This window comes from Brassica napus, chromosome C4 (genome assembly GCF_020379485.1).
Source record: "Brassica napus cultivar Da-Ae chromosome C4, Da-Ae, whole genome shotgun sequence".
NCBI lineage: Eukaryota > Viridiplantae > Streptophyta > Magnoliopsida > Brassicales > Brassicaceae > Brassica > Brassica napus.
The window spans coordinates 13417462-13437765 of NC_063447.1; the positions used below are offsets into that span (position 1 = coordinate 13417462).

At 34.5% G+C, this 20304-nt stretch overlaps 3 protein-coding genes and 1 pseudogene across 6 annotated transcripts; 3 read left to right on the forward strand and 1 right to left on the reverse strand.

Moving 5' to 3' along the window:
• Window positions 1–349: 349 nt before the first annotated feature.
• LOC106430008 (probable E3 ubiquitin-protein ligase ARI11) lies at window positions 350–15251 on the reverse strand. 4 transcript variants are annotated; one of them, XM_048754677.1, is made up of 7 exons: window positions 14981–15251; window positions 14781–14877; window positions 14654–14710; window positions 14353–14436; window positions 8300–8362; window positions 7596–7673; window positions 350–2860 (listed from the first exon to the last, which is right to left on the reverse strand). In XM_048754677.1, the coding sequence occupies exon 7, from the start codon at window positions 2799–2801 to the stop codon at window positions 1668–1670; it is 1134 nt and encodes a 377-aa protein (XP_048610634.1). In that variant the 5' UTR covers window positions 2802–2860; window positions 7596–7673; window positions 8300–8362; window positions 14353–14436; window positions 14654–14710; window positions 14781–14877; window positions 14981–15251; the 3' UTR covers window positions 350–1667. The 4 variants fall into 4 exon arrangements, with proteins under 4 accessions (XP_048610634.1, XP_048610635.1, XP_048610632.1 ...); XM_048754678.1 differs by having other exon boundaries at window positions 8300–8531; XM_048754675.1 differs by having other exon boundaries at window positions 350–7673.
• On the forward strand, window positions 5194–7218 carry LOC125585799. Its single transcript, XM_048755488.1, has 9 exons — window positions 5194–5431; window positions 5499–5595; window positions 5685–5809; window positions 5914–5998; window positions 6088–6217; window positions 6304–6497; window positions 6588–6711; window positions 6806–7021; window positions 7129–7218. The coding sequence occupies exons 1-9, from the start codon at window positions 5194–5196 to the stop codon at window positions 7216–7218; spliced, it is 1299 nt and encodes a 432-aa protein (XP_048611445.1).
• On the forward strand, window positions 8152–14640 carry LOC125585800 (annotated as a pseudogene).
• A 967-nt stretch (window positions 15252–16218) lies between the features above and the next one.
• LOC106430040 (eEF1A lysine and N-terminal methyltransferase) lies at window positions 16219–20218 on the forward strand. The gene is made up of 16 exons (XM_048754679.1): window positions 16219–16715; window positions 16790–16891; window positions 16987–17053; window positions 17123–17295; window positions 17367–17615; window positions 17727–17810; window positions 17892–17939; window positions 18013–18077; window positions 18235–18283; window positions 18428–18677; window positions 18762–18886; window positions 18995–19075; window positions 19152–19226; window positions 19311–19480; window positions 19567–19717; window positions 19824–20218. The coding sequence occupies exons 1-16, from the start codon at window positions 16326–16328 to the stop codon at window positions 20025–20027; spliced, it is 2283 nt and encodes a 760-aa protein (XP_048610636.1). The 5' UTR covers window positions 16219–16325; the 3' UTR covers window positions 20028–20218.
• The last annotated feature ends 86 nt before the right edge of the window (window positions 20219–20304 follow it).

The following is a 20304-nucleotide window of genomic DNA, read 5'->3' on the forward strand; positions in this document are numbered from 1 at the left end:
ATTTACTTTATCTTATAATGTATTTTATTTTAAAATCTCGATTATAATCTTTATTCAAGTTATATTTAATCAGTAATGAAAATTAATAATATTACATTATTGTAATGTTAGATTTAATAGTAAATAATTAAAACTTCATGCAATACTATTAAATTCAACAAACAATAAAATAAAATTTTTATTTTTTATTTTATATATAGTTAAATTAACTTGTATTAATACAAAGTTAATTAAAATAAATATATTATTTTGTTACATGCTTTTCATAATTAATAGTTTGTAATTTTTAATATAATATTATATATAAAATAAATAAATAAAATGTATAATATTTTTAAACCAAAAATATAAATGTAAATAAATTTGTTAAACATATAATTAAAAAAAATTAATAAACATAATATATAAGTGTGATAAACCAATCATTTATCAATTTCAGATAATAAAAATATAAAATTATTAAAACTATAAACATCAAATAATATATAAAACTATTTTTGGTGTAATAGTTGGTGTTATAGTTAGAGATGACAAAAAGAATTTGACACAAAAGCACCAAATTTGATGTAATTTCAACAACAAATTTGGTATCATGGTTGAAATACTGCTCTTCTTTGCTTGATGAGATTTTCTAGGCAGAGGACCTTTCCAAGGTAAAAAAACAGGTACGAGGTAAAAGCAGACTTCAAACCTCAAAATTCAAAATAACAATGCAATTTCGTTTATGCTAATGAATAATTAGAAAATAAGGTTTAAAACTGTTACAAACTCTAAATCCCTTGGCAGGAAAAACATAAAAACATAGAGTATTTTTCAGTTTTTTGCATTCTTTTAGTAACCGAAACAGAAAACTTTCAATTCCCACTTGGATCTTCCTCTTACCGTTATCACCAACTTTTGTCTTTTGATAGCAAATTTGGAGATTGGTTTTTATTTGCAATCATCAACAGCTACATCAGCGAGATCATTTTCTAAAGCTTTCACTAGATTTTCGAAGTAGGTTTTGGTTACTTTAGTCAAACCAATTAGTTTCTTGCGGAAATCATCGAAATCTGTAGATAGATCGTCAGTTTCATCAACAAAGTGTTGCAGCTCCTCCTCTGCACAATGATGAAGCCTCTCCAAACCAACTTCAGCCTCCCCTTGCAAATACTCAAAAAATTGTTTCTTGGTTCGTTCCTCCTGAGGAAGGTAGTATCCATATGAATATGACCATTTCAACACCCTCCTACACTCGATGATCTGCAGTCGTAAAATCAATCATATGAAAGACATTGATCTGTTAATGAAAAATGTTGCAACAATATTCTACTTAATAACTCCTATAATGATCGATTTTTCCAATATTTTACCAATGATACTCTTTTAGTTTTAGTAATTCATCTGCTTTCACAAGATTTATAAAAATTTATTTGTGAAGCCAATGTTTTATTTTTGATAATCCGGGATACCCGACGGGCCTAGACCCAACCAACTGATTTTCTAGGGTCTGGTAGGTTTCAAAGGGTGCATAGCACCTGTCCAAGTATACCATACCATTCGACCAATGCTTGTGTGGTCTCTGAAGCCAATGTTAATCAAAATAATTTCAGTCTTATTCTATTCCAACATTCCGTTCTACATAACTTCTTTTTTACGCTACGCAATGTTATCAATGAAAGTCTTAGTTACTTAATACATGTGTCCACTACCTGAAGCCATGCATCTACGGTGAATTGGAGCTGAGTTTGTGAGATGCATTGTTTGACACTAAGCTTCTTAAGCTGCACCACTTGCAATTTCTTCAAATCTTCCATAGCCTTTAACCTAGAAGATTGATTGTTTGCCCATCTTTCATAGTAATGCATGTATCTGTCAATTGTCTTTTTCGCCCTTTTTTTTTTAAATTTTGTCTCATCATCACCCTCAAACTTGTGGCATGTGTGGCCACCATTATATGTACAAAGACAAATCCAACAATAGCTGTGATTACAAATTGAGCAGGTCATACGATTACATCCTTGGTTCTTCTCGATATGACAGTTGCAGTTTGGACAAGGCTTTGTATTCGCAAGTATCCAAATCGTGTTTTTGGATTCATTATCCTTAATATGTTTAGTAATCCATTTTGACACCATGTCACAATTCACAGGACGGTGAGCATCTTCACTACAATTCCAGCAAAATTCATAAGAACATAAACAAGTAACATCATAATTTTCAGTTCCATTCGTGGTTCCAAAATCAACTGCGTATACGCATCCAGGTGATGGACACCACTTAATATTGTTTCTTCCCTCTTTGACATAAGATCTAAGAAAATATCTATAATACTTCTCCTTATCTTCTTCTATTGTTATAAGCTTATCGATCATATTTTGACCAACCACAGCAGAACAAGAAGGCTCAGGACATTTAATCATCAAACATCCCGGACCATTGTTGATTTTCTCAGTTATGTAACTGGTCCAACAATTCTTGCAAAAAGGATGACCACACGAAACCGTCGCGATTTCCTTGTAAAGATATGACTCAAAGCAAATTTCACATTCAATATTCACCTCTTGGTTATTGAGATCAACCACATGCTCCTTCAATATACCAACGGTTTTACGGACTCTGTCTTCGTCAGTAAACCATTCATCTTCGACTTTACTAGAACTCCACTGATAGTGAAGAAGCAGAATGATTGCTTCAACTTGGTTTATTGAGAGAACCATAGAAACTTGTTCAACGCCGGCCTTTTGATGCTCACGAATGTCTTCTTCTTTGAGAACTACATAACTTAACTGAGCTCGCTTCGATGTGGAATTGTTGTGCATGTCTTCTTCCGTTCCATAATCGGATTCGGCTGTGTGGTCACTATATAAGTTTTCTTCACCTGATCCAGTATAGAGTGTGCCATCATCATCCGAATAATCCATACTACCCCTAAGAATTTTCTCTTCTCCTTTTTTTTTTATAAACTTTTATATCCACAATATGTGCAGAAAGAAAACTCATGATTTGTTTCTACTAAAAGTTTAAGTTTTTAATTTTCTTCCTTTGCTATTGAGATTATTTTCTTAAAATGCAAAGAATTCAAAAAAATATCGCTGATTTGCGAGGAATATTTTTCCTTTCAAATTTGTGCGTGAAATGCAAAAGATACATAGCCTGATCTGATATATTTCGGTCCAGAAATAAAGATATTTTGACCCACTATTTTACAAAAACTAAGTTTTAGGATTGAACCCAGCTCTCAGGCGTTCTACAATATGTTTTTAGCAGTAGAGTTACAAAATATATTTGTTACATTAACCCCTAAAACATATTTAGTGTTGGCCGGCTCTAAAAGACATGCTTCACGAGCTTTTGTTCAGGGTCGTGTTCAGGGTCGACCTTGATAGTATACTAAGATGATTTATGAAAATTTGCGCCTACAATTTTGTTTACATTTATTCGAGTTTTTCCAATCAATATGCACAAATAAATATAAATTATACTACTGGATTTGAATCTAAACTTTTTGAGGGTATTTTAATGGATTTGAAAATACAAATCAAATTTAGTGTTATTGGTTCTGTGATTTTAAAATCCATATTCAAATTCATTGTTATTGGTTATATGATTTTAAAATCTATATTCAAATCAATTGTTATTGGTTTTATGATTTTAAAATAGATTTTAAAATCAAGTGTTATTCAATAATAGTAATTTGTTTAAAGATTTGATTTCAAATTAGATTTGAATGGATTTATGAATGATTTTAAGTTAAAAATACAAAAAAGCAAATATTGAGTTGAACCTTGATATTTTGACAAATTTGTATTATTGGTTTTCCTAATATCTTTTCGGCGCCAAGTTTCGTATATATGTATTGCATACGTTAATTATAACAAGCACTCACAAAGATATGATTATTTTGTTAAACGGTAGTGTGTTTGTAACTTTTCCATTAAAAAACATCGAGCACTCATCACACTTTTGAAAGTTTTATATTTGTCCAATTGTCCAATTTCTACATTTTCCTAGTTTTCTATTTCTATCGTAGTGGTCGGTCTATCATAGTTATATATAATCTCGACTATGCATTAGAAAATTAACACAAGAAACAAACACTTTAAAAACCTAAAAGAGCATCAATGGGAGAATCACAACAAGAATCAGAAGAAGGTGGAAAAGGTTTTTATGTTCAATGGAATCCTCGAAGAAATAAAACTTCGATAAATCTACTTTTAGAATGTATTGCTGCAGGTTTACGTGATAGTAATGATCTATTCAGCAAATTCATAGAGGAGAAAAGAATCCTACCTCCTCTCAATTAACTATTTGACTGATTTATAACATAATCCAGTTTTGATTTTAAAATCTATATCATTGATTCTGAAATCTATTTATCTTATATATTAAAACAGAAGTCTTAAACTTGATTCATGTGTGATTTTTTAAAAATGAACCTAATGGACCTATTACTAGAAACTATGTTACATTTAATATCTAATAATCAATGTTGTTATTATGCCTAACTAAATGACATCAATATGACTAAAATTCCGTAAAAACATAACCACTTAAATCTCGACCGTAACCACATTTTGGAAACCAACATTAATGACAAACAAAATATCCAAACGATTTTTTCAAAAAAAAAATTGCTTCAGGATTGGCAGTTCGAATAATCTAAGAATATGTATCAAACGTATTAGTTAGATTTCAGTAGTTACTATTTCCCTTAACTAATCACGAAATCTTCTATATTTTTCATAACAACTAATACAAAATATCCTAATTTTATTGCATCCATAAAAGAATATATCAATATCCACAATATATTAACAAAATCAACCGAATCATAAATCGGTTACAATATATTATAGATTTTACCGAATATACTCTCTACAATACCCTAAATATTTAACCATCTATAAAAACCAACCATAAAACTCATTCTTCGACGTCAACTAATCTTTCTTTCACCCATGACTAAAAATAAGAATATTTCTTTGCTAAACGCCATCAAGCCCTACAAACAGGGATGGTGCATCCAAGTGAAGTTAATTCATTCATGGAGACAGAAAACCAATTATGGAGGAGATACTCTTGAGCTGATCTTCGCAGATGAAACTGTGAGATACATTTATAACTTATTGTCAATATCTTTTTCTCTTGTGATTGTACTAATCTGTGTATATATTTACGTTTCTGGGTGCAAAAATCCTTTGTTCGTGTAAGATGAATTACATTCAACGTACTCAACGCAAGTTAAGGCTTGGTGAATGGCGACTTATAGAGACGTTCTCTGTCTCTCAAGCAGGGGGACAGTATCGGCCAACAAACCATACCTACAAGATCTCTATCATTGAGGACACTTCGATATCACCGAGTTCTTATGAGTGTGATGATAACTTTCTGAGCTTCTCCAGCTTTGAAGAGATTGGAAATGGAACACTCAAGGCTTCTTTCCTAATCGGTTAGTTTATGAAAATCTATTTTTATTGTAACTACTGAAATACTGATATGAAACATGCATATTTCAGATGTGGTTGGTCAAGTGATCAGTCTTCGTGACGTCCAAAGTGTCCAGGTATCCGGGAAAGATAAGAAGAAAGTTGAATTCCGCTTGCTTGACATCAAGTATGTGAATCTTAACTATTCATTATTTTCAATCATTTATATCTTGTATAGTTTGTTTCTAACTCTATATTATGGACTTTAAATTACAGTGGTCAAAGCATGGCCTGTTGTTTGTGGGGCAAGTATGCAGAACAGCTTGAAGAGCATCTCCAAAAGTCAAATGATCCTAATATGGTGTGCTTGATTCGATTTGCGAAAATTGGTTTTTACAAAGGTTAGAAGAATCTTAACGAATTAGTACCTATGTTATTCAAGTGTATTGATTTATATTTTTTTTCATTTGAAATTAAAGTTATTAAATTTACTTATGTTTTATAGGAGATGTGCAAGTAACCAATGCATTTGATGCATCTCTTATCCAATTTGATCCTGAGTTGCCAGAAACTCTTGCTTTAAAGCTGAGGTAAAATTCATAAATACTATATTAGGATCATTTTCATAGCCATTATACTTTTTTATTGTTTAATCTGTTGGTCCTTTTATATTTGTCAGGGTCTCTAATGATGAGTTTACTCTTGCTCTTACTGATGCAAAGAAACAAAAGCGTCTGACAAAGGACCACACTGTTCATTGGAATAATGTGGAAATGAAATCTATCTCCGAAATCATGATGGCAACTGTGGTTTTGTTCTTGAATCCAAGCGCATTTTATATACCATCATATATATGTTTTGAATTCTGACAAATATCTTTACTTTGTGCTTTTAGGAGGAGGATTGCAAGATTATATGTTCAATAGAACGTATGGATACAGATTGGAGCTGGTTTTACTTTGGCCATAACAGTTGTAAGAGCAAAGCCTTGATATTCAAATCTAAGGAAGGTGGAATTTTGTTTTCAAATGAGAAGCCATTGTTCTGGTGCACATCTTGTCATACTAAGGTCACGAGTGTAGCACCAAAGTGAGTTTAACCTGCTTTTTAATGTACTCCATTATGTTTAATATATAAGATTGTTAGTTCAGCCGAACTCATTATAATCTTCCTGATCAGGTACAAACTGCATATGGTTGTCAAAGATGACACAAGTACTTGCAAACGGATTATGCTTGATTCTGTTGGTAAACTCATTGTCGGATGTGAAGCTGAAGAACTTTGGGATGGCTCCTATGATGAGGTTAACTATCTATTTGTTTTTTTTGTTGGTTTAATTATGGTGGTTTTATTGAGTCACTAAAGTTTTATTTGTTATGGATTCTTTGAGTATGCAGATTGAAGATCCGACAGATTTGCCTCAACCTATTCAAGATTTAGTTGGTAAATCTCTGTGTTTTGGTATCACTCTTGGTTCTGAAAATGTTACAAATGGATCAGATGTCTTTCTGGTTGCACAAGTTTGTTCTGGGGATAAGATGCTTCAGATCGAGTCAAATTCAGACCCCATGACTCATGTTATGGATGGTTCATCAATCATGTCTGGTGGAGAGGTAAAAATTTAAAAACTATGAGTGTTTATATTGTTTGTATCCTTAAGGTAATTGTATAGTTTGATTAGTGTTATTCATTTTATGTTGTTTGTGGATTTTATAATAAGGTTTCTGTGTCGGAAAAGAACAGTCAGAATTCATCCGAAGGAACCTCAACCCCATTCTCAAAGCGCAAAGAAAAAGATGAACTTGATTAGAATTCGACTTCAAAGAAAATTTGTTCCAAGTCTGTCAAGATGGAGAAGATTAAAGATGATTAGCTGGAAGTAGAAGGTGTCAGGCGATGGGGATGATTTCTTTCTTGCTTTTTTTTTTGGTTTTTTTAAGTATTCTGGTGTTTCAAAAATGTCTGCTGTTTCTTGAAACAAATAATTTGTTCTCTTTATTAAACTTAATAATTATGTGTTTTGGTTTTCCTAATTAAAGTTTCTCATTTCCTTAGTGATTGACAATAACGAATCTATACTTAATTAAATCATGAAAAAAATGATCCTTTTTTTTTAATAAATTACCTTCTTATCTAACCAAACAACTTAAATATTCTATCAAACAATAAATGGTTTAAGGAACTGACCCGAGTATAAGATAACAAAAGGAAGTCAAATAGTTTGGCGGGAGTCTTTGATATAATTCGTTGATGTGAAGATCATTACTGAAACAAAGAAAAAAGATTAAATTAGTAATTGATGAAATATTTAATCTACTATTTACATAAATCCAAATATATTCATTAGTTTCATACCATATACTTTTACAAAAAATCTAATAATATCCCGACATAAGAAAACTATTAGAAAATATAGATAGTTAATAAGAGATAAATTTCGGATATGAATATGTTTATTTACATTTTTAAGTCATAAATCTTCCTTTTCTAACAAGAAATTCTAGATTGTAGCAACTAAATATTTTACCATCCTTTTACCAGAAAATAACTCTAAAATACTCCATTTCGTTTCTCATATGCTAGATTTTTTCAAACCTTTTCTGTATCACCATGTTTGGTTTTCACTGAACAAAGAACAGAGATATTTTAGACTACTTCGAAACCTGAACAGGTCAATTTTATTCCCACATTAACAGTATAATATATATCGAAATTGTGTTGAACTAATACCATTGCAGGCATAATGAAACGTAAACCAAGTGCTCCCCCTTTGGTGAATTCAACCAAACGAACAGATAGGAAAGCAAGACCAAAACAGAATGATGGCAATTTTGTTCATGTTCAAACCAAACGTGGTAGAAAAAGTGCAATCATTTTGGATATCCCTTTACCTTCTGTTTTCAAGAGATTATACGAAGGTGTTGGCTACATTCCAAGACGTTCTGTTCCAAGTCCTGCAAATCAAGGAAACTTGATCACTCCATGTACACCAACTAACAACAGCAAGTGCTATAAAAGTATGTTTTAAAATTACTAACTGAACTTCTGATCAGGTTCTCTTTATTCATTGTTCATTGAGTTCTAAAATCATAGGTATGGATTGTGGGACTGGCCAAGCTTCAACTGCAGGTGAACAGAGAAGTTGTGTAACATCTTTAGCATGTGAGTTTTAAAAAGTATTTACTCATTAGTGTAAACTATAACTAAAGATTGTGACTCACTATCTATTTGATTTTGCTTTTTTTACTAGATAAATCTGGTGTCAGAAAGAGACCACGGACTGACTTCCAATTCCCTACTAATATATCAAATTTTCTGAATCGTCTGGAGGAAGATTTATTACCTGATACATTTCAATGTGAAATGAGTGGTGATACAAGTGAAGAGGATGCGAATCCATCAGCCTATGATTCTGACTATGCAGGTTATAGTTTATTTTACTTTGTCAATCTAAACATATTCATCCATGAATGTTTATGTATGTTTACTAACGTTACTATGTTTCTCGTGGATGTAGATAGATTTGATGGAAATTTTCAAGGAGATTTAGACTGCAGTTCTAAAGAAAACACAGATTCTGATTCAGATCCAGAAATAGAAGTACTTGACTCAACTGTCACTACGCAGCCAGATAACGCACTTAACAGGGGAAGAATTAAATCTCTGGCTTTCCTTTTCGAGGAAGCATTTCATGCAACAGATAAGCCAGCTAAAAAGTCTCTACCTAAAGAAGATGGTAATAAAACTTAAAACCAGTAAACTAATATGTACAATTACAATATCTTTCTTATACTGATTATTTGTTATCATTTACAGCTTATCTAGATGAAGGGGATGCTACTTACACATGTACTTACTGTGGAGCTATTATGTGGTTTGGTGAACGCTTAAATAGGTGTTGGAAAACTCGAAAACCTAAGTTTTCTCTCTGTTGTATGCAAGGACAAGTGCAGTTACCATTACTAAAAGAACCACCAGAAGTCCTAAAGAATTTGTTGAATGGTGATGATAAATTAAGCAAGCATTTTCAGAGAAACACAAGGGCTTATAACATGGTGTTCTCATTCACTTCACTTAGTGGAAAGGTTGATAGATCTGTTCGAAAGGGAAAAGGTCCAAACATGTTGGTGCTCCAAGGTGAGAATTACCATTTAATTGGTAGTTTACAACCACCAAATGGAAATGATGCGAAGTTCGGGCAGCTTTATATCGTCGACACTGAAAATGAAACCAAAAATCGAACCAATGCTCTGAGATAATTGTTTCAATCTGATTTATTCTTTTAAACAGATTTTTTTACTGTTATTATTAATCTAAAATGTATTTTTTTTAACAGCAAAGGGGTACAAGCGAAAGCTTATAAAAAAAATGATGGACTAAAGAAGGAAATTATTGGCCTTCTGATTAAGATGCTAAATGAGACCAACCCTTATGTTAAGCAGTTCAGATCAGCAAAAGACCGTTTCACTATCAATCCTAAAGACTCTTTTCATATGAGGATAGTCAGTGACAGAGCACAGAATGGAAGAACATATGACACACCCACAGCATCCGAAGTTGCAGCACTGATTCCGGGAGATTTTAATCTTGACATGGATAAAAGGGATATTGTTCTTCAACAGAAATCGGGCAAGTTGCTAAGGATTGATGAAATACATGCTTCATATCTTGCACTTCGGTATCCTCTTTTATTTGTACATGGAGAGGATGGTTTCAGACTTGGGATAAAGAAAGGTGTTACTAAAGCTACAGAGAAACTGAAAAAGGAAAACATCAGCATGAGGCAGTTCTTTGCATTCCGTTTGCATGAACGTAAGAATGAGGCTCATACTCTCCTAAATTCCGGACGGTTGTTTCAGCAGTTTGTTGTGGATGCCTACACAACTATAGAATCCAATCGCCTGCGCTATCTGAGGACTCACCAGACGGCTCTGCGTTCTGATACTTATGACTCTATCAAAGAGTTAGGAAATGCTGGCATGATTGATATGGCCGAGCAAGGATCGTCTTTTCTCTTGCCAGCTACGTTCATTGGTGGTCCTAGATATATGAAAAACCTCTATCTCGATGCAATGACTATATGTAAGCATTTTGGTTTTCCAGATCTTTTCATCACTTTTACATGCAATCCTAAGTGGCCAGAGATCACAAGACATCTTAAGAGCTGGAAGAGTCTGGCAGAGGACAGATCAGACATCATTTGCAGGATGTTCAAAATGAAACTGGATTCATTGATGGATGATTTAACTAAGAAGAATATCCTTGGCAAAACTGTATCATGTGAGTTAAATATTCAGCTTTCTTGATCATATGCTTTTATATTTTCAACTATTTACTGAACCAGTGTTTGTTGTCTGATCGTTGCAGCTATGTACACGATTGAGTTTCAGAAACGTGGTCTACCACATGCTCACATTCTCTTATTTATGCATCCTACGGCCAAGCTTCCCACAACAGATGATATTGACAAGATCATTTCAGCTGAGATTCCTGATAAGACTCAAGAGCCAGAGCTGTACGATATCGTTAAGGATATGATGATTCATGGACCATGTGGAGCTGCTAATATGAATTCTCCTTGCATGGAAAATGGGAAATGTTCGAAGCTATACCCGAAATCATTTGCTGAGAAGACAACAGTGAGTAAAGAAGGATTTCCGATTTACCGTAGAAGAGAAGATACAGATCGTTATGTAGAGAAGAATGGGGTGAAATGTGACAACAGATTTGTTATTCCTTATAACAAGAAACTATCTCTACGTTATCGAGCTCATATTAATGTAGAGTGGTGCAACCATGCTGGTTCTATAAAATACTTATTTAAGTACATTAATAAAGGAAGTGATCGTGTGACAGTAGCTGTGGAACCACCAGATCACATGGTTGCAGAGGCGCTTGGTATTCCAGAAGGAGAAGTGGACCAAAGAAAAAGGAATGAATTCAAGGAGTTCTTTGATTGCAGGTTTTTTTTTCAACACAACTGAATTTATTTGAATCAGTGCATGATATAAAAACACTAATGAAATCTGTTTTGTTTGGTATTGTAGATATGTTTCTTCGTCAGAAGGATCATGGAGAATTTTTAAGTTCCCCATTCATTATAGGTCTACTGCAGTTGAGAAGCTTAATTTCCATCTACCAGGCAAACAGACCATTATTTTCAAGAAAAAAGACAAGATGGAAATAGTGATCAGTCGTAAACTCATTGAGAATACAATGTTCTTAGCATGGTTTGAGTTGTGTAAAGTTGATGATCTGGCTAAAACTCTCACCTATGCTCAGATTCCTAACTTCTTTACCTATTCAAAGAAGTTGAAGAAGTTCATAAGACGTAAGAGGGGATTCAGTGTCGGCCGAATCAACTATGCTCCACGTAATCAAGAACATGCTTATTATCTCCGTGTGTTGTTAAATTATGTGAGAGGTCCTACGAGTTATGATGACATCAAAACATTTGAAGGTGTTGTTTATCCAAGCTACAAAGATGCATGTTATGCTCGAGGATTGTTAGATGATGATCAAGAGTACATTGATGATATTCTGAGGAGAAGCTATGAAAGCACTGGAGCTGAACTAAGACGATTGTTTGTTATGATGCTCATGAACAACAGTTTATCTGGGCCAGAGGATGTTTGGGAGAAGACTTGGGAATGTCTTTCAGATGATATTGAGCATCAGAGGCGTAAGACTTTCAATAGGCCTGGTAATTTTACATCACTATTTCGGTTTCTTATTTCATTTTCTACCTAAATTTTTCTTACTTTTTTATAATTTTTTTTTAAAATTGATAAATTCCTTTTGTAGGACTATTGTTAAGTGACAATGAGAAAAAGAAATTTGCTTTGATGGAGATTGAAAAGATTCTGAAGCGTTGTGGAACTTCTTTGGCAAAGTATCCTTCTATGCCACAGCTACCAAAGACACATAGTAAGGATTCAAATGTGTTGATATTAGACGAGAGAAGCTATGATCGTGAGGCTTTGTTAGAAACTCTGGATAGAGATATTCCAAAGATGACTCCAGAGCAAAGAAAAATATATGATGAAATCCTAGATGCTGTTAACAAGGAAAGAGGTGGAATGTTTTTTGTGTCTGGATTTGGTGGCACTGGAAAAAATTTTCTCTGGAAATTACTATCTGCAGCTATTAGATCGCGAGGAGATATTGTCCTTAATGTTGCATCGAGTGGGATTGCTTCTTTGTTGTTACAAGGTGGTAGGACTGCTCATTCAAGGTTTGGAATACCACTTAATCCAGATGAGTTTTCTTCGTGTACTATGGCTCATGGATCAGATCAAGCTAATTTGGTGAAAGAGGCATCACTGATTATATGGGATGAAGCCCCCATGATGAGTAGGTACTGTTTTGAGGCACTGGATAGAAGCTTATCTGATATTATTGGGAAGCATAGCGACAAGCCTTTTGGTGGAAAGGTTGTAGTTTTTGGAGGCGATTTCAGACAAGTGCTCCCAGTAATAAATGGAGGTAGTAGAGCTGCTATAGTTATGGCTTCTATGAATTCTTCATATCTGTGGGAGCATTGTAAAGTGCTCAAATTAACTAAGAACATGCGATTATCATCTGGTGGTTTGTCAGCTGAAGAGTCGAATGATCTTAAAGAATTCTCTGAGTGGATCTTAAAGGTTGGTGATGGTACATTTGGAGAGCCTAACGATGGAATTGCTGAGATCGAGATCCCCTCTGAATTTTTGATTACTGATTCTGATGAACCAATAGAGGCCATTAGCAAAGCAGTGTACGGAGATCATTCTTCATTAAAAGGAAACAAAGAAACTACATTTTTCCAAGAGAGAGCTATTTTGTGTCCAACCAATGAGGATGTTAACATGATCAATGATTACATTTTGGATAAGCTGGATGGTAATTTTATTATCAACTTTTTGTGATTGATTTTATAGCCAAGATTTACTGTTTCTTAAATTCACTGACTACATCCTATGTTTTAATTTTTTTTTTAGGTGAAGAAATGATTTATCTGAGTGCAGATAGTATTGATCCTACTGATACAAAAGCAGTGAATGATGAAGCACTTGACTCAGATTTTCTAAACAATATTAAAGTGTCTGGATTGCCGAATCATAGACTTCGCCTAAAAGTTGGTTGCCCGGTTATGGTTCTCAGGAATGTTGATCCTCCAGAAGGGTTAATGAATGGAACAAGGCTACAAATTACTCAACTGATGGAATTTATGGTTGCGGCTAAGATTATCACTGGATCTAATGTTGGGAAGACAGTATATATTCCTAGATTGTTGATAACACCATCTGATACGAGACTGCCTTTCAAAATGCGCCGAAGGCAATTGCCTTTAGCTGTTGCTTTTGCGATAACAATAAACAAAAGTCAAGGGCAGTCTCTCTCAGAAGTTGGACTCTTCCTACCCAGACCTGTGTTTTCACACGGACAGCTCTACGTAGCTATTTCTAGGGTCACATCCAAGAAAGGATTGAAAATTCTTATTGTGGACAAAGATGGAAAACCTCAGCATAAGACCTTCAATGTTGTTTTCAAAGAGGTTTTTAATAATATGTAAGCGTAAGGCGTCATGATGAGGTATGTGATTAAGTCTGCATCATTTGCTGTTTATTACTATATGCGAAGATCATTTTTAAAAATCTCTTTGAAACGTGATGTGTTTTTCAGATTTATGCACTTCGTGAGTAGAGAGGAGGAAGTTCTTTATCGTACTTGAATTTCTTCAAGCTGTTTTTGACTTATTTATGGATTGGTGTTTTTTTTTATATAACTTATCGTTTTCTATTGATTTTCTAGATGTTAAAACTATAGCAAAGAAATAAAAACAACTAAACCAAGATATGCAACCTACAATCAACTCACAGCCAAAAGAATTAATGGTTCCCTTCTTATCTAACCAAACCACTTAGATATACTAGCAAACGATAAATGGTTCTACAAAACTAACCTGACTTATCGAATAGTGAGAGTCAAATCCTACTGTTAGTTTGGCTTATCATTCCTCACGATCTTCCTTGGCTTTCTTTGGAGCCTGTTTGTATTATATATCTGTTAAGAGAATAAATTTTATATATCTGCAAATCCTAATGTCATGTTCTCTCTCGATCCCCAGAAACAAATTATTATCAGTTGATATTACATTAATTCACTTAAACAGTATCATCCACATGGTCATTATATAGCTTCTGAAAATATATTTTATCTGCAATCAGAGATTGAATCTGAATCAAAGCAAGGAAACTACGTACCTGGATCGGATTGTTCACCCTTGAGAAGATTAACCGGTATTCACTCATATTCAAGACCTAAACACATATCCGCATCAGATGGGAACAAAACAAAATAAAGAGTAGAATAATCATTGGCTAGCAAGACCTTTTAGAGATAGGGCGATACGGACACGATGAGCGCAGGAGCTTCTCTAGTAAGAGTAGAGCTTCAACTTCTCCTTCTTCTCTTCTCCCAAATTAGCCTGGTCATCAATCAGAATATACACAAATTTAATTAGTGAGTTGAACACCATAAATCAATCTGATACATGACTATTGATAATTAAGAGCAGAAAGAGGCTTAACCATGTTTAGTAAATGGAATCTTCTTTTTCTTCTTCTTCACAGAGGCGCTTGGTATACGATTTGATTCTAAATTCGGAAGTCAAGAAAGTATTGTACCTGAGAGCCGGATTTAGTCTACGATTTTGTAGGATCGTAGTTAGGTGTAAGAGAAGACCTAAGTTAACAGGCTTCACCGATCAAATTTGGTAGGTAAAGGACATTTTTTTTCCCGGAAAAAAAGTTGTTACCTGATCATTTTGGGCTAAAAACATTATTATTGGGCTTTCACTAATTAAATTTACAGAATTTGAACCCATTAGATTTATATTTTAAAAAATACTTGACCCATTTGTATACTATTTATTTAACTCTTTACAATCATAACTTTTAAAATTATATAGTTCATTTAAAAAAATATAATTAAATGTTAAATTAAATTCTTTTAAAAATTTATACATGCAGCTTTAAGTTTATTTTTTGTTAAGTTTTTATTTTGTGAAATGTTTGATTATCTTGCGCTTATTAATATTTTAATAATTTCCAATTTCTATTTCTATTTTTATATTCAATAATGAAATACTAATCCAACCAACAAAAAAATTGTTAAGAAATCTTTATATATATATATATATTTATAAGTTAAATAATGAAATAACAATAGAACAATATTTACCAATCTTTATATATAATTTCGAGTTAAATACTGAAATAACAATCCAAAAAAAACATAATAAAAAAATATAAATATATGTGAAAGTTTGAAACCACCTATTCAATAAAAAACATATATGGTAAAACTATTATGTTTTAAAAAGTGATACATACACCTTATATATATTATATAATATACCAATTTATAATTGTAAAAAAAAATTATATAAAAATAAAGTTAAACAAATACCCGCGCGGTCAAGATCTAGTTTGACTTTAAAATCTATGTATTTATCAAAAATTTCTAAATCCAAGAAAGAATCATAAATTCATTAAAATAGTATAACCAATAACCCCCGCTTTAATGTAAAAACGAAATGAATCTTTAGAATTTTCACATATTCATTTTTATTCATGTCAAACTCATGAGTATATAAACTCACGGGACCGTTTAAAAGATTGATAACCCATTCTTAAACATTCATGGTGGGACTAGCGAAATACAAATAAGGCCCAATTAATTCAAGCCCAAGTTTTGGTTACTTTTCCGGTTCGGTTTGGTTTGTTCCGGCTATTGATTCCTGAACTAAAAACTAAACCGTATCCCAGTTCTCGCTTCCATCTCCGAGCTTCGCCACTGCGGTCAGCGAGATAGATAACATCATTGGACTAAGAACTAGGGTTTTGGGGACTTAAGGTTGATTCAATCGCAGCTATGGGGAAGAAGAAAGGCACCAGCAAAGCAGACGCAGCTGATGACTTCCTGCAAACACTCGAAGACTTCACCAGCAAAGAGAATTGGGACAAGTTCTTCACTCTCCGAGGCAGCGACGACTCGTTCGAGTGGTACGCTGAGTGGCCTCAGCTCCGCGACTCGCTTCTGCCTCTCCTCCGAGACTCCTCGCCCTCTTCTTCCTCTGGGTCGCTTCAGATTCTGGTCCCGGGATGCGGAAACTCCCGCCTCTCCGAGCATTTGTACGACGCGGGGCTCCGTGACGTCACCAATGTGGACTTCTCCAAGGTTGTTATCTCCGACATGCTTCGACGGAACATTAGGAGTAGGCCTGAGATGCGGTGGCGTGTTATGGACATTACAAAGATGCAGGTTTTGTGTGCTCTGATTTGTACAGCTTCTCGTTGTTGTTGTTGTCTCTCATTAACACATGCTTTATTGCGTAGTTGGGTGACGAGTGTTTTGATACGGTGCTGGATAAAGGTGCTCTTGATGCTTTAATGGAGCCTGAAGTTGGAACTAAGCTGGGAAGTCAATACTTATCAGAGGTGTGTGTGCTTTGTTCTTCTTCTTACAGATTTTTTTCATCAAAGCAATTGAAAGTTGTGTGCTTTATTAGTGCGTTTATACCTCTTTTTCTCAGGCCAAGCGTGTTTTGAAACCTGGGGGGAAGTTTATTTGTCTAACGCTGGCAGAGTCTCATGTATTAGGTACTTGCTGAGCCACAGCTTTTGTGTGAAGTGTTTTCATGGTTATTGAAATTCTTGGTGTTTCTACAGCATTGATTTTCTCAAGCTTTCGTTTTGGTTGGAAGATGACTGTTCATTCAATCTCTCAAAAACGATCCAGTCTTAAGACGTTTATGGTGGTGGCTGAGAAAGAAAAGTCCACTGTCTTGCATGAGATAACATCTTCTTTCGATCTTTTATCTCTTGGCCGGAATGATGCTCAGGTAATACTTTTATGAAAACTTACCTGTGCTCTGCCCCCAATGTAATACATGGTTTTGAATTATTCTTCTAGGGTTCTGGTATGTGTGAAGCCCTTGAAAGTGAGAACCAGATACGTAGAGACTGCAACAATGGATCAGACTTGTTGTACTCTCATGATGATTTGAAACTTGGTGTCAAAGGAGATTTAGCTGAGCTTACTGGAGGTCGTCGTGTAAAATTTACTTTAGGAAGCAATTTCAGTTATAGGGCCGTGCTTCTTGATGCTCAGAAGCAGACCGAGCCGTTCGTGTATCATTGTGGTGTTTTCCTTGTCCCTAAGGTAACTTTTTTGTCAACATCATGAGTCTCTACAAGTTAAATTTGCAGAAACTTATGTGGATATTAGTTTAATTTCGTTTGAACTAAGAAAAGGAGTGTTGAAAATTTTCAGACTCGTGCTCATGAGTGGCTGTTCTGTTCAGAGGAAGGACAGTGGCAGGTTGTTGAGAGTTCTAGGGCCGCTCGTCTCATAATGGTAAGCTCTATCTGATTAAGCCTTTCTCGGTGATGTATACTCGGTATGAGAATCTGACCAAATATTAATTTATTGTGTAAGGTTTATCTGGACAGTAGCCATAATGGCGTCAGCATGGAGGATATCCAGGTACAGTCTGCATACAAAGCTGTCTGTTGCATTATATTACTTACTTACTTACTGGTTAATTATTTCTCCTCAGAATGATTTATCTCCCATGGTGACACAACTAGCTCCTAGAAACGATGATGAAGCAGCTCGCATTCCGTATGTTCATTTTCTTGTTTCTCTATATTCTAAAAGCTTTTGATGCAACTGTTGATTTTTTTTAAAACTTTCTTAATTGTTCTAAACTCCTAAATTTCAAAGCCTCTTCTCATTATCTCTTGTTGTGTTATCTGTTGAATTGGATTTTGTGCTACAGGTATATGATGGCAAGTGATGGGATCAAAAAGCGTAATACTATCCACGAGGTGTTTATTACAATAAATCACTTAAAAAGCTTCAATTTCTTATTCTTAATAAGATTATCCACTTGTAGATGCAAGAGTGAATTTCTGCTAGTTGCTATCTGGATCTTAGTTTTGTTTCTTACAATTCTATCTGGGTTTATATAGGTGACGTCTTCCTTGACTGGGGAAGTTGTGGTTGAAGATGTGGTTTATGAAAGCAGTCCTAGTAACACCGGAGGCTTATCTCCTTCTGATGATTTGGCATTTAGACGCCTTGTATTCAAAAGAACCGAGTATTTGATACAGTCTGAAGCCTTGCTTGTAGAGGATGGTGAGATTGTTGATGAATCTCAAACAGAGAAAACTAAAACTGCTTCCCAATCAAAACGGAAAGGAAATAAAAAACGAAACCAAGGTAAAAAGAAAAGTCTCGACTTAATTAGGTATTGTGATACAGAACATTTCATGCTCTTTTTTTTAATGTTTGTATCCATTTCAGAAACGAGCGGACCCATTATGAAGGTCTCTCATGATTATTTGGCTAGCTCTTACCACGCTGGAATTATTTCTGGATTCACATTGGTATCTTCCTATCTGAAGAAGGCTGAATCGAGTGGAAAGATGGTAAGCATTATTCACTTTGGCCACCTTGTTTTAGATAAGTTCATGGTGCAACTCCTCTGTTTTTTTTTTGCCTTGTACTGATCCTGCAATGTTTCTGATGCTTTACAGGTTAAGACTGTTATAATTGGTCTTGGAGCTGGATTACTTCCCATGTTCCTCCATGGATGCTTTCCATTTTTTGATATCGAGGTAATATCATTTAAAAAGGGTTATTCAAATTGAGCCTCTTCGATTGCCACTTACATGATAGTATCTCGTTGAATAGGCGGTTGAGCTTGACCCGGTAATGCTTGACGTCGGCAAGGATTACTTTGGTTTCACACAAACTGATCGCTTGAAGGTAAACCCCTTCTTTTTTAATACAAAGTTCCTATCCTTTTTTATGTTTATATTCAATTTATCATCACTCAGCCTTTTATAATAGGTGCATATTGCTGATGGAATCAAATACATTAGAGACGTAACAAACTCTGAATCTTCTTCCGAGAAAGCGTCGGACGCTGTCTCTAAAACAGAGTCGACTAGTTCCAACAATGCGGAAGGCAGCACTTGTCCTGACATCTTGATTATAGATGTTGATTCAGCAGATTCAAGGTATGCACTAGGCCAACTACTATTTACATTTCTATGACTTCTTGCATTGATCTTACCGTTTTTTCATGTTTGCTTTCTGTCTGTAGCGGTGGATTAACCTGTCCTGCATCTGAGTTTATTGAAGAGACATTTCTTCTTTCAGTTAAGCGTGCTCTCCCTCAGCATGGTCTTTTTGTAGTGAACTTAGTCTCAAGGTCACAATCCGTCAAAGATATGGTTGCATCAAGAATGAAAAAGGTAAAAACCAAGTGTGATTCGATCCTTGTGAATCTGCTGCTACACTAGTAGTTGGTTTTGAGTCGGAATTTGTAACTGGTGTCTTTTGTTTTGCTGTGTTTACAAGGTTTTCGATCGCTTGTTCAGCCTGCAACTAGAAGAGGAAGATGATGTAAACGTGGTGCTGTTTGGGCTCTGCTCAGAATCTGTAATCGGTGAGAGCGATATTCCAGAGTCTGCAGTTATACTTGAGGAACTGCTCAAGTGTCAGAGATTGGAAACGAAGCAAAGCATCATCGACTCTACAAACAAGTTGAAATGCTGGAAATGAATCAACAGCATTTCAACCTGTTTGAAAACTAGCTTTGTCTTTAGCTGTTTTAAAAAAGGATTATTTCTTGTTTTGACATGTTTATACGTGCTGTTTGAAATTTTTTTAAGCTTACTGAAGATTATACTTATGTGATAGTTTCTTCCTTAAACGCAAGTGGAAAATGAAGCGTGGGGTTTAGTTTAAGATAAGCTTCACTTTATCGTTAGACAAACCCACATATTGAGGCATTCAATTTGGATGATAGTGATGTTCGATTGTAACAAGTTAAAGACAT

Bases quoted from the DNA above. Each gene is read 5' to 3' on its own strand.
- LOC106430008 (XM_048754675.1), bottom strand. From the start codon at position 2,903: ATGGATTATTCGGATGATGATGGCACACTCTATACTGGATCAGGTGAA.
- LOC125585799 (XM_048755488.1), top strand. From the start codon at position 5,194: ATGAATTACATTCAACGTACTCAACGCAAGTTAAGGCTTGGTGAATGG. The intron at 5,432-5,498 runs GTTAGTTTATGA...TGCATATTTCAG, and splicing joins CAAGGCTTCTTTCCTAATCG to ATGTGGTTGGTCAAGTGATC. The intron at 5,596-5,684 runs GTATGTGAATCT...TTTAAATTACAG, and splicing joins TTCCGCTTGCTTGACATCAA to TGGTCAAAGCATGGCCTGTT.
- LOC106430040 (XM_048754679.1), top strand. From the start codon at position 16,326: ATGGGGAAGAAGAAAGGCACCAGCAAAGCAGACGCAGCTGATGACTTC. The intron at 17,296-17,366 runs GTAATACTTTTA...TTATTCTTCTAG, and splicing joins TTGGCCGGAATGATGCTCAG to GGTTCTGGTATGTGTGAAGC. The intron at 19,718-19,823 runs GTAAAAACCAAG...TGTGTTTACAAG, and splicing joins TTGCATCAAGAATGAAAAAG to GTTTTCGATCGCTTGTTCAG.